The sequence below is a fragment of the Rattus rattus genome, chromosome 9 (genome assembly GCF_011064425.1).
Source record: "Rattus rattus isolate New Zealand chromosome 9, Rrattus_CSIRO_v1, whole genome shotgun sequence".
NCBI classification, from domain to species: Eukaryota; Metazoa; Chordata; class Mammalia; order Rodentia; family Muridae; genus Rattus; species Rattus rattus.
This window is the reverse complement of record NC_046162.1, coordinates 2,479,490-2,492,543: the sequence shown is the minus strand read 5'-3', so window position 1 is coordinate 2,492,543 and position 13,054 is coordinate 2,479,490. Positions and strand designations below refer to the sequence as shown.

At 50.6% G+C, this 13,054-nt stretch overlaps 1 protein-coding gene across 2 annotated transcripts in view; it reads right to left on the bottom strand.

The window, feature by feature from the left end:
- Unkl (unk like zinc finger) overlaps positions 1 to 13,054 on the bottom strand; it is a 46,623-nt gene that overhangs the window by 7,987 nt on the left and 25,582 nt on the right. Inside the window, exon 10 of one of the 2 annotated variants that reach the window (XM_032914459.1) lies at positions 8,581 to 8,758. In XM_032914459.1, coding sequence (XP_032770350.1) covers positions 8,581 to 8,758 — 178 coding nt within the window. Of the gene's footprint in view, positions 1 to 4,615; positions 4,840 to 8,580; positions 8,759 to 13,054 lie in introns of those variants that run through there. The other variant, XM_032914460.1, reaches the window with a different exon arrangement.

The following is a 13,054-nucleotide window of genomic DNA, read 5'->3' as shown; positions in this document are numbered from 1 at the left end:
AAAACGAAACAAAACCACCACCAACAAACCCCCAAACTTTCCCTGCAAGTCCCTTGCTGGAGACAAAGGGCCTCTCCACAGCAGAGTGACAGACAGCTCCAAGACTATAAGGATACCCCTCTATACCAGGGCTGCGTAAAATGCCAGGGACACTGCTTTTCTCCAACTGTCTAGCATGTTACCACATCCTCTGGGTGAGGGCCATCAGAGACCTCATATGAAAATGCTCAGACAAAACTGTCGCTGCTCAGTCAGTGGCATTTAGGTGCTCAGAACATTCCTACTGCCCAAGGGTGAGTCTTTACATTGCCAGAGCCAGACACTTGTAAGTCAGGGCAAGAATGCAGGGAAGCATGTCTACCGGAAGTGGAGGAGGGAGAGGCAGGGGCCACTGCACTAGATCAACTCACAGTTTAGCTGCGGCTAAGGAGTGGCTTGGAATGCAAAAGGCTATAATCAGAGAGAGCCAGAGGGTGACACTGGTACAGTCCCCACTGCACTTCAGAGCTGTGGGAACCTATATGATGTACACTAGAGCCCAAACCCAGTCATACCGCCCTTTCCCGGTCTCTCTGATTCTCATTCTTAGGACTAGTGAGCACCGCTCAGCCTTATGGTGACAACCTGAACCAAAGGCAGGACACAGCTCTCCTGAGGAATGCTTCTCAGTGGTTCCAAGAAGAAGCTGGATGCTCCTGACTCTGAGAAACCCCTCATGGCTGTGAGGCACCTATCATGCTTGCTCAAGCCAGAGTGGATCAACCTGTGGCTTACTTACATGGTTTCTAAACACACTCCTAGGCTGCCGGCACAACCGGATCCCAGCTCCATCTGGCCTAGCCACGCCCCCCCTTATTACCAGAGCCACAAAAAGGCAAGACTCAGGAGTCTTCAGGGCACTGAAGCCAGGATGCTAAAGCACTCAAAAGGAAACCTTCCACTTGTACCACGTGGTCAAGGAGCCAGAGCTCGGGTTGGAGATTTAGCTCAGTGGTAGAGCGCTTGCCTAGAAAGCGCAAAGCCCTGGGTTCGGTCCTCAGCCTCAGCTCCGAAAAAAGGAAAGAAAGAAAAAAAAAAAAAAAAAAAGGAGCCAGAGCTCCACTCAGTGCAGGGATCTCTACTCCCTGAGGCCTAGGATACACGGCTCCTAGACCAGATGCTGGACATCATAGACCCCTTAATGATAGGTGTTGGATGAGGAAAGCCTTTTTACACCACCCAGTGTAGGCTCAGGATAGCAGTGACAAGATAAGGTGCAGGCAAGATAGGGCTGTCCCAGAATGCACTTCTGTAACCCCTGATGCCCAGGACATAGGAACCAGGCACTGATACGATAACTGACTGGAGAGAATTACGAGGAAAGAAAAAACAAATTGCTAGGAAAACAAAAACAAAAATCCTCCGCCATCAGAGAGCAAACGCAGAAGGAAAGCAGGCCACCATCACAATGCTGATGAACGGCACAGGCGTCCTGCTCCACAGGTTTCCTGATCCCTATGTCTCCCCATGCTGGGCACCTGTCCCTGACCGAGCTGCCACTTTCACACAGCCTGGGACAGAGGCCCACTTGCTGAGTAGCTTCAGCCCAGAAGTTCATCATCTCAGTCTTCCAGGTCAAAATCAAAGTGCGCATGCCTGCCTGGACTCTTTGTATTGACATAGGAGTGTTTCCATGGTTCCTGGGGTTTCCTGGGTGTGTGACTCCATGAATCCTGTCTCAGTCTCCACTACCATAATCCTATTCCCTACATGTGTGTCCATGTTTCTTCTTAGAAGGACACTATCACTGCATCAGGGCCTGCTCTAATGACCTCATCGTAACTCAATGACCAAGAGCCCACTTCCAAATGAGGACATGTTCACAATATGTCCTCCGATGATGGTAACTGAACTTAGCTTCACACAGTCTAGGCAGTAAATACTTTGCAACTAGATCCCCTACTACTAAACTAGACTCCTTTGGGGGTGGGGATACAATGTAACCCACAAAAAAGGGACCCTACCTGGGTACGCCCCTTACCATGTCTGCCCCATGGACTCCAGGCCCGGCCCTCCCCTCCCAGAACTGCCTGCCCCTTGCTGTGAGTACACGCCAAACTGGGTTAACTTCAGGACTTGTGTCCCTGGCTCTGGCTCCTTGCTGCCATCTTTGCTGTTTCCTACTCCTCCATCCTCACAATTTCTCAAGTCCCACCCTGTCCTTTGCCTTCTAGATCCTTCTGTCTAGCTATCTTTTGCAAAGTATTTGTTTCCACAGAGAGCCCTCTTCCCGACCTGGCCCGCCCACCTCTCTGTATCCTACTTCTGCAGCTTCTCTCTGGGAGCCTTGTGGCCTTTGCCATGGTCACAGCCTGTACAGTGACTTCTGGAGCCCTATTGTAACAGGCCCCCAGACCTTAGCAAGCCCCATGGTCTTAGCACAACTGACTCCATGACAGAAATACCATCCAGGCCTTAAAATCCAGCAGACAAGCAGCAAAATCTGAACTTCCTGAACTGAGAAAAAAGACCTCACCTATCAGAGTCCACAGTTCTGGGAAAGTCCCCGAATGTGCTAACCCTGCTTCTGGTTTCTACAGTTCTGCTTCTGGCTAACTGTTCCTGCTAACCGAGGTGTGTCAACCCAGGATGTGGTTTTTGGGGTTAAAAGCCCACCCTGACAGACAGCCAGGGCTACACAGTGAAATTCTCTCTCAAATAAACAAACAAGCAGCCCACTCTGAGAAAGGCTTGGCCTGCACATAGTCCTGAACACCCAGTGTAGTTGCCAGGTGACTGATAAAGACTTTCTCCTGATATAAACCAATAGTGGAGTCGTCTCTGGTGGATACCTCACAACACTACATACTCCCTTTCTCCATGCCATAGACGGCCACCCCACAGCACCACATCCTGCCCAGGATCTCATCTCAGCCTGCTAGGGAAAGCAGGTGTCTCCCAAGAGCAGGCATGCTTCAAGGTTTCTTCTTCTCTCAACCCAGCACCAGTTAAGGCCCAGGTCAGTTTTCATGGCTCCCATCATCCATCCTCTGGCCATCCCTGAACTGCCTACAGCCTGCAGGAATAAGTCTATAGCCTTGTCTGGTATGGAGTTCTAGCCTCTCAGGCCTGAGGCCCTCAGTGAGGTGGCCAAGCTTCCTGGTGGGTCTTTCCTGGCCACACTCCTTCATAAGCTACTGCTGAGCATGTCCTACTAGTTCCAGATCCCATCAGTCTCCAAGTCCTGTGTGCTGATCCTCTAATCTGAGCAGAGCAGGCCAAAGTAGGCAGATTGAGGATATGCTCCCACTCTTGGATAAAGCAACCTGCCCTACCCTCCTCTGTTGTTCCCAGCGCAGGAGTCCAACCTGAAGCCTGGGAAAGCTAAGTGAGAGACAGCTCTGCGGCTCTAGTGCCCCTGGTAAAGTTGGAAAAACTCGTTTTGAAAAACTAAGGGGCGAAGAAAGGCATGGAGTGGGAACCTGTCTTCCATGGTCGGGGTCTCTGTGACCCCGCGGAGCCCCAGGTGCTAAGGTGGCCCGACATTACACAGCACATACAGCTCAGGACCGCACTGCAATCAACCCTAACTGAAGTTTAGCACAGGGTGTGAGCCACTACCCTGGAGCCCAGCAAGATATCAACAAAAAGGGGATGTCTGGGGAAGCCTCTGGGCCTGTCCACCTTAATTCAGAGCCCAGGATGCCAAGGGGCTACCCCACCCATCCCACGCCCTAGTCCACCAGGCTCTTCTCTCCAACCTCACTAATGCTCCAAATGATTACACTGGTACTCCTGAATGGTGCTTAAAAAGAACCAACTCAGAAAAAGACAGAAATCTAGGTGAGCCTCCTCCTTACATAAACTGCAGTGTTTGAAGGCCAGGCTGTGCCTCCTGACCCAGAACAAGCTCCACCAAACGACCCGAAGCCACCTGGACCTCAGCAGCAGCAGCAGCAGAGACCTCGTATTGTCCCAGGCATCACCAGTTCCCAATATGACACAGCACATTCAAAAGGTGCTGCTGTCCTCTAGGGTCAGGGATACATGAAGTGACAAACCACACCGAGTGCAAGAAGGACTTAAAGGCCACACAGGATGGGAACCTTCTCTATCCGCAGTTACTGAACAGAGGAGCACCAACAACCATTGTGTCTGTACTCTGAACTGGGATAGTTAGAGGAACTGGGGGAACCAGTCCACAAGGGAGAAGAAACACAAGCCGCAGGGGCCCACAGGGCCCTGGGTAAGCAGCACCAACAAAAATTAAAAGCAGGCACATGAGTTAATCTCCTTCTGCAGCCTGAAAAATTCAGCACAGATCTCATGATCTCACTGTCAAAGAGGTACATGGTTTCCGGGGAACATGCACCCCGAGGGACATGCATTTTGAAGGAAAATGACCTGATGGGATGCGCACCAAGACCTTCACCTGGGCAGAGGTGCACTTACAAGGAAAACTACCTGGGGTTGCTTCACCTGGGGGTACGCTGGCCGGCCAGGACGATCTCAGAGGGAGACGCGCGTCAAGGGGGAGACCACTTGAGTAGATGCGCGCTAAGGGAAACACCACCTGGGAGGATGTAAGTATAGGACCCCTGGGGAACCCGCGCCGGAGGTGGGGGAGGACGCACACCTGGGAAGGAGGGAGGACGCATGCTCGTTCCAAAGCGCCGAGAAATGACGACCCACAACTTGGTGCTGGGCTGACGCGAGACCGGGATCTGCCGCAGCCACTGTCAATGCTGACTCATATCCTCCGCAGCCCCGGCCGGCTGTCTGTCACTGAGGATTCAAACCTGCCTGGTTCGCGCTCCGCCTTCGCCAGCCGCTGGCCCCGCCCACTCACGCTTTGCACCCTGCCTGGAGCACTAGGCCACTCCCCCTGCCTGCCAAGGTGTGCAAGAGCAGACAGGTTTCGGCTGAAAGCCTGACTCACAAAGAGGGGGAGGGGCGGGGCGTGCAGAGGGTGCGGGGTGGGGGCGAAGTGCCGGGGCGAGCGGTGGGGAGGGTGAGTCCTCCGTAGTCAAGAACTGGAGACAGGCTCACACTGACTACTAGAAGCCGGGGTGCTGTCCCTGCACCTCTTAAATGTGCAGGCCCTGCACTTGGCTTCATTTAAATGAAAGGAAACTGCCCCACAAAGACAATGCCCTCAAGTCTACCCACCCCCTAGCAGCCCTCTAAAACTGGAAGGAAAAAAAAAGAGGGAGGGCCAACCCCATGGGCTTGGAGCATGTGGGTCAGGTGGAGGCAAGGACTGAATGCCTAGGAGCCATGGATTCGCATCACAGGGAAGAGAGCCCACTGACTTCTTGTGTCAGGCAATGCTGAGGATGGGAACCTTACAGAAGAGAATGGTTCGAGACAGGAAGGGTACTGATATAAAAGTCATCCTCCTGCCCCAGCTTCTCAAGCACTGAGATTACAGTACTATGACTAGATTCACATATGACTTCAGCTAGCAGGGTCCAGGGGATTTGCAGTGAAGAATGTTCAGTATTTTAACCAGGAAGCAGCAAGTACAATAAACTGTAAACAAAAACGGGTACCTAGCAGACTGAAGCCTTGGGTGCTGTCCCCAGACATGCAAAACAAATAAAAAGTTCCAACTTTCTGACTGTGGCTGAGGCCGTTCATCACACATTAGGAAATGGCTAGGAGAATTACTGGAGCTATGCTAAGTCAGTGTGAAACACCTCACTCTTTCAGTGTCCGTGGCACCTGGGCGCTTGCTCAGGGCTGGGGTCTAACTTCCCCTCAACACTCTTCTGCTCCATGTCCTCCTCACCATTGCTACTTTCACGACAGAAAACCAGAAGCAGAAGGCTGGCAGGTCCTGAGGCCAGCAGGATTCTCAGAGCATCGAGGAGTCTGAAGGGTGGGCAAGCACCCCCTGCAGCAGGACAGCCTCTAGATCCAGACGTGGGTCCATCTGTGATAATCTCTCAGACCCAGCACCCACAAAACTTCCCTCCTTCTCCCTGAATCCGACAGCAGAGACAGGGAGTTGGTGCTTCTCACCGCCTCCGTGGCCTCCTGATGCTGGATAAGCCTGAATTCTAGAGGGTTCTTTAGAAAGCGAGACAAACCCACACAGGACCCCCGTGGGACTCAGGTCTCCCAGTGGAGAAGGAGACCACACTGGCCACAAGATTATGCAGTGACTTATGGAAGAGACAGAGTCTACCCCGAGTGAGATCAAGGTGGGAAAGGCACTGAGGGCACACACTGCAGCCCGCAATTCCTCCTCAGGCAGCTGTGGTGCTGAGCCCGCCCACAATGCTTTCCCAGAAGCCTCTGCAGCACATCTCCAGCTCTAAGATTCCCCAGTAGTCCTCATGTAGGACAGAACTCTTTAATGTCCCTTGAGGATGGTGAAGGGAACTCTCTGCCAGCACCGGGGCGTCATTCCCAACCTGCATCCAAGGTAGGACTCTAGCTGGCCTACATGGATAGAGCGCGTGCTACCTTGTGGGATGCCGAGTAACACATCAGTGTGTCCTCTGGGTAGGGCTTGCCACTTTGCTACTTGTATGTCAATATGGACTCCTGTATTCTGTCTGAGTCCCTAGGCAGCATAACCTTCCCAAAGCTACAGGGCTTATCTTCCTAGTTCCATGGCTCTAAAATCACCACAAATGCCATTCTTTGTGTATCTCCCAAGGACACAGGGAGGAGGGTGGCCTGGTGGCAGAATGGAAGACCCAGGAGGGTGGGACACAGGCACTGGGGGACGGAGGGATGGCTCAGTGATTAAGAGCACTGGCTACTCTTCCAGAGGACCCAGGTTTAATTCCCAGCACCCATGAGGCAGCTCACAACTATCTGTAACTCAGTTTTCAGGGGGTCCAACGCCCTCCCCTTCCGGCCTCCACAGGCAAGGCAGGCATGCAGTGCATAGACAAGTATTTAGGCAAACTCATATACATAAAATAAAAACAATTAACATCTTAAAAAAACAATTCAATTCCCAGCAACCACATGGTGGCTCACAGCTATCTGTAATGGGATCCGATGACCTCTTCCGGTGTGTCTGCAGACAGCAAGAGTGTACTCACAGACAGAAAATAAATAAATAAAATCTTAGAAAAAAACCCAAAACCAACCAAACAAACAAAATTTTAGGCCTGGGTCATCTAGGCCCTAGTGAGCACAGAACGGTGAGAAGAGCAGAGCTGGACTGTTTCCAGCTAAGGAAAGTTTAACAATATACGCTTTTCAGCCCCAAACCACAAAGAATGAACATGAATGATGGTTTGCAAAAGGCACAGAGTAAAGAAATGCTTGCATCTGATGATGAGGAAGAGATTTTTTCCTGAAGTAGAAAAGGCTTATGTCCAAAGCTAACAGGAACGGGTTAAAGGTAAAAGCGATAAAGTGGAGAAACAGACAGGAAGAACAACAAAGAGAGCAGAGGGGAAAGAGTGCAGAATGGAGCAGGATCTGTCAGGAAAGGTGCAAACACAGCATGCAACAGCACAAAGAGCTGGGCAGGTAAATGAGGATGCAAACCAAGACACAGAAACAGTCTGAAAGAGAAACTTTCCGCCCAGGAAAACACGAACTCCATTTGAGGAAATAGAAAGGCAAAAGAGAAAGGAAGAGGTAGACTGCTTCCTGATGATTAGGGAGTCAGTTCCTTGAGGCAGAATATCTAATTTCTTCTTTTCCTCTCTTCGAACATGCAACAAACTGCCACAAACCGCATCCAACCAGCAGCCGGCCAACCAGCCCCTTCTATTGGGGCCCTAGCGTTTACAATATCCTCTGAAAAGTCCCCAGAATTCCAAATATTCACATATTTGCAAAAATTATCTGCAGCTTGCAAAATCACACCCCTGCTAGAGGCAAATCACAGTCAGCTGCTATGGAGAAGCTAAAACAGCTCCATATCCCACCTGAGATTAAAATAAAAACATATTCCCCTAACATTTCTGTGTGCTTAAAAAAAAAATGGGTATTTTCACTACTGCCTGGTCAGCTAGGCCCTCGTAACCACAGACCGCAGCTAACCACAGACCGCAGCAGCTCAGAGCACGCCTCCTGGGACTCACAAGCACCTGTGAGCACAGCATCCAGGGGTCCCTCAGCTTCTTGGCCTCAGCCCACCTGCCTAACTCATCCCTGCCTTTCTGCCCAGGCTCTTGGCTCCTGCGCAGGCCCTGTACACGATGCTAGCCCAGCTACTATTACACTGCTCCTCCCTCAGTGAAGACTCCTAGGTACTAAAGAGAAGTCCAAGAAGCTGGCTGCTTCTGAAGCTCTGTGTTTACCTGTTTCAGACCTCATTACAACTCTCCCCGACCCTGCCCACACCCCCACCTTTAGTTCATCATGGTTTCCAGTTCCATTTCCTCCTAGCCTCATTTTCTAGTGGCCTCTGGGATAGGAGGTCCACTTGACACGGTTCTTTGGTGTTGTGTGCAGTCTATGATGCGGGCTCTGCGTATCCTGTACTCCTGAGCACCACACAGCATTGAGTGGCTCGCACTGAGAAATAACGAGAGCATGGAGCCTCTGGCTTTTCTAAGGAGCAGCACATCCTGAGCATCTACAGCACAGTGCGAAAGGTGCCCAGGAAAACAAGTGTGGACTCACCTATGACCGCCTCCACAGTGTTGCCAGCTGGATCCAGTGGGAGGGCACGGGCAGGGAGGTTGGGCAGCGTGGTGGGGGAGGAGCTACCTGAGCCAGTGCTGGATGCCAGGCTGGATGCCACACTGGAGCTTATGCTGGGAGCCAGTGGGTGAACCACTGAGAACACAGCGAGGTGGTTCTGTTAAAAAACACAAACGACATGAGCGGGCACTGCTGGGAGCAGTAGCAGCAGACACACCAGAGACGGATGGGCTGCCAATCTCCCCAGTGCGGCATGAAAGACAGCCAACAGTTCAGGGTCTTCACTAGTGCGGAGATGTTCACTCGCACGCACTGACTACAACAGGCTGCCTTGCTGTCACTCAGACAAATATACCTGGAAAGTGTCTGTCTGTTGACAAAACCTACCCAGCAGGCACAACCCCTGACAGGCCAGGGGCTGGGGGTGTGCTGACCCTTTTCTCCAGCCTCCCAGGAGACTCTCTCCTCCTCCCCAGGTCTTACCCACCCAGAGACCAGAAAAATGAAAAAAACAAGGAAACTGGTACATCTCCATCTGACAGACAACAGAGAAACAAGTCAGATTATATGAAACAGGGCCCCAGGCTAGATGGATTCAGGGAACACAGTAGCACAGCTGGGGGTCCTCAGCATGTCCCCAAAAAATGGACACTTAAAATCAAACCTATGTGCTGAACCTAGGATTCTCGCATTGAGAAAAAGCAGTCCCTGAATCCTGGGCCTCACCATACCTCCATGAGCCAATACCAGGTCACTTACATTTCCCATGAGTCCCACAAGGGTACCCAGGGACTCCACACCCAGGAGTGACAGAAGAGCCTGGGCTGAAGAGAGAGGCACCTGTGCTGCCTCAGCTACCGCCTTCACCAGTGGGCCCAGAACAGAGGAGCTGGTCCCAGTCAGCAAGCTGAAGTCCACTCCAGGACAACTGAGAAGCTAGCATTCTGGGTCATATCACTACCGCCCCCTCCACCCGTCTACCTTAAGACTTCAGACTTCACCGAAGTCCAATACTAGGAGCACACACACCACTTCCCAAAAAAGAGGGAAACATGTCACCCCCATAGGGCTGTGTTTAGTAGAAAAGGGACTTCCGGCCTAAAATCCCAAGAAGAATGTGTGCTCTGTCACTCTGAGTGATTCTGCAGTTAAGTGGTTCTTCCAAAGGACCCAGTTCTTCCAGTACCCACACGGCAGCTCATAACCATCTGTAATTTCAATTCCCGAGGATCCAATATCCTCCTGTGGCCTCTGTGGATAACAGATATGCATATGGTACACAGACATACATGCAGACAAAAAAAAACCGCACACACATACACTAAAATAGTACACATTAAAACAATGACAACAACAGAACAAAAAAAAATTCCTGGGTTTTAAACCAGAGACCAAGAATGCAGAGACCTTGCAAGCTGGCACAATGTTATCCGAAGCAATCAACACTGGTGGTCTCAGGGCTGTTTGCCTAATACAGCAGCAGTATTAACTGGGCTGTGGGACACCAGGGCCCCATCTGGAAACTGACTTGCAGCCTGGAGACTGGGACCTGCCAAGGGCACTGAGGCACCATCCTCTTCCTTCCCAGGTGTGAGGGGGAACAGTCACACCTGGGGCTCTCTCATCAGTGCACATGGCACCAGGACTTCACCATGGCAGACACTGTAACAAGGGCCCTTCAATCACACAGCAGAGGACACCCCCCCCCCTAGGAAAAGGTTCCAGGAGACTGCTTGACCCTACAAATTAGTAAGATCATCATGTCCTTGCCACTTCAGGTCACAATGGTCACAAATGTACAACCACAATGGGTCGACCTAAGAGTTTCCAAAGAGAGAGGCCAAGGCCAGAGAGACACCACCAAGGGATAGCTTGCCTCCTCTAAAGGCAGCTTTATTACCTGGCTTTTCTCTCTCCTTCCTTCTTTCCTTCTCTTTTCTTTTTTGTTGTTAAGATATAAATAGGATAAAATTAATCATTTTAACCATTCTGGGTTTTATTAATGTTATTTGTTGGGGGGAGGTGTATGGATACTCGTGGGTGCAGGTGAGAGGACAACTCACAGGAGTCAGTTTTCTCCTTTAACCTTGTGGATCTCAGGGATCAAACCCAGGCCACCACGTAGGTGAGAAGCTCTTTTACCTGTGGAACTGCCTGGCTGGCTTGCAGTCATTCTTAAGTGTGCGTGTCTACGTGGCACTGAGGACTGACGCTCAGGCCTCACACGTAGACACGCCGGCTGGATTGATGTCAGCTTGCCGGGAGCTAGAGTGACCTGACAGGAGGGAGCCTTAACTGGGAAACTCTCCAGATATAGGGCATTTTCTTTATTATTATTATTATTTTAATGGCTTGCACTTTATTGTTTGTGCACTGGTGTTTTGCCTTCACGTCTAGCTGTCTGATCCCCTGGAACTGGAATTGCACACAGTTGTGAGCTGCCATGTGCACGTTGGGAAATGAAACCAGGTCCTCTGGAAGAGCAGTCAGTGTTCTTAACCACTGAGCCATCTCTCTAGTCCTGGGCATTTAATTAGTGACTGATGGGAAGGGCCCAGTCCATTGTGGGTGGTGCCACATCTAGGTAGGTGTTCCTGGGTTTATAAGAAAGCAGGCCTTGCTGGTTTGAATACCCTTGGTCCAGGGAGTGGCTCTGTTAGGAGGTGTGGCCTTATTGGAGTAAGTGTGTCACTGTGGGGGTGGTCTTTGAGACCTTCCACCTAGCTGCCTGAAAAAATTCAGTCTTTTCCTGGTTGCCTTTGGAACAAGATGTAGAACTTTCAGCTCCTCCTGCACCATGCCTGCCTGGATGCTGCCATGCTCCTGCCTTGATGATAATGGACTGAATCTCTGAACCTGTAAGCCAGCCCCAATTAAATGTTGTCCCTTACAAAAGTTGCCTTGGTCTTGGTTTCTGTTCACAGTAACAAAACGCTAAGACACAGGCTGAACAAGCCATGACAAGCAGCCAGTAAATAGCACTTCTCCACGGCCTCTGCATCAGCTTCAGCTTCCATGTTCCTGCCCTGTCTGAGTTCCTGTCCTACCTTCCTTCAGTGATGAAGAGTGCTGTGGCAGTGTAAGCCGAAACAACCCTTTCCTCCCAAGCTTGCTTTGGTCCTGGTGTTTCATCCCAGCAACACTGACCCTGACTAAGACACTAGGTAAGCAAGCACTCTATCACTGAGCTTTATTTTTAACCTCTAAGACAGGCCCTCACTATAAACCCTGGCTGGCCCTGAACTCAGTGGTATTCTTGCCTCAAGCTCCAAAGCAGCTGGGATTTTATGTGCCTGACCACAAGACCTGGCATTAAATACATCCACCCTGTGCAAACACCTTCACCACCAGTTTCCAGAACCCTTCACTTTCACCAACTAATACTCTGTCCTTGTGACCCACAAATACCTCACCCTCTTCTCTTTGCTCTGGCTCCATGAGGACAGAAGTCATAGTGAGAATAAAAATTCTCCCACAGGAAGGAGAGGAAGTGACAATTCACCTAGAGCAAGTTTTGAGCATGCATATATATATATATATATATATATATATATATATATTTTTTTTTTTTTTTTTTTTTTTGAGGTAGGGTTCCACCATGTGGCTTAGGCTGGCCTTGAACTCATAATCTTGACTTGGCCTACCAAGTATTGGGATTTGGGGTTACAGGCATGGATTACATAGCTTTGCAATGCTCACCGTAGAGAAGCACAAATGACCTTGGGTTGTTGGGGCAGCCATGTCAAGATAAAAATCTGCTTCCTAAAACAGGCAACTTAGTCTGAACCAACATATGAAGCTAAACTGGTTGGGGAAGAGGCCTTGAGGCATATGTAGCCCCCATTACAGGACCAGGACACGGCTAGGGAGCTTTAATGAACACCAACAGGCTATATTCCCTCAGATGGGAGGCTCCCCATAGCCACTGATGTCCACTCCCAGAAACTAGCTAGGCTTGTGAACATGGGAGTGTGGGCTAAACAATGCCCCCTAAATCTGTATGTGGGAACCCTTCCAACCAAGACACCTGGGTGTGACCTAATCTGGACCCAAGAATCTTTACAGACACAGTAGGTTATGATGAGGTCACTGTCCTTCTAAGAGATGAGGACAAAAGCATGCAGCAAAGGATAACCTGTGAGGCCAGTGAGCACACATCTGTGGGCCCAGGAGAGGCCCCAGGCCTGACCCCACCTTTACCTCAGTCTCTAACCTCCAGGATTTGGAAATAAGTTCTGTCACTCAAGCTTCTGTCTGAGACACTTTGTTACTGTGGCTGCAGAGGACTGAAGGACCTGTGTTTCCCAGAGGAAAAAAAATGCTACAAGGCTTTGGTTTTGTTTCCAAGGTAGGAAACAATTTTTGGGAGGTGGGAGGGTGTTTCAAGGAAGGGTTTCTTTGTGTAGCCTCGGCTGTCCTGAAACTAGCTCTGTAGAACAGGCTGGCTCGAAGT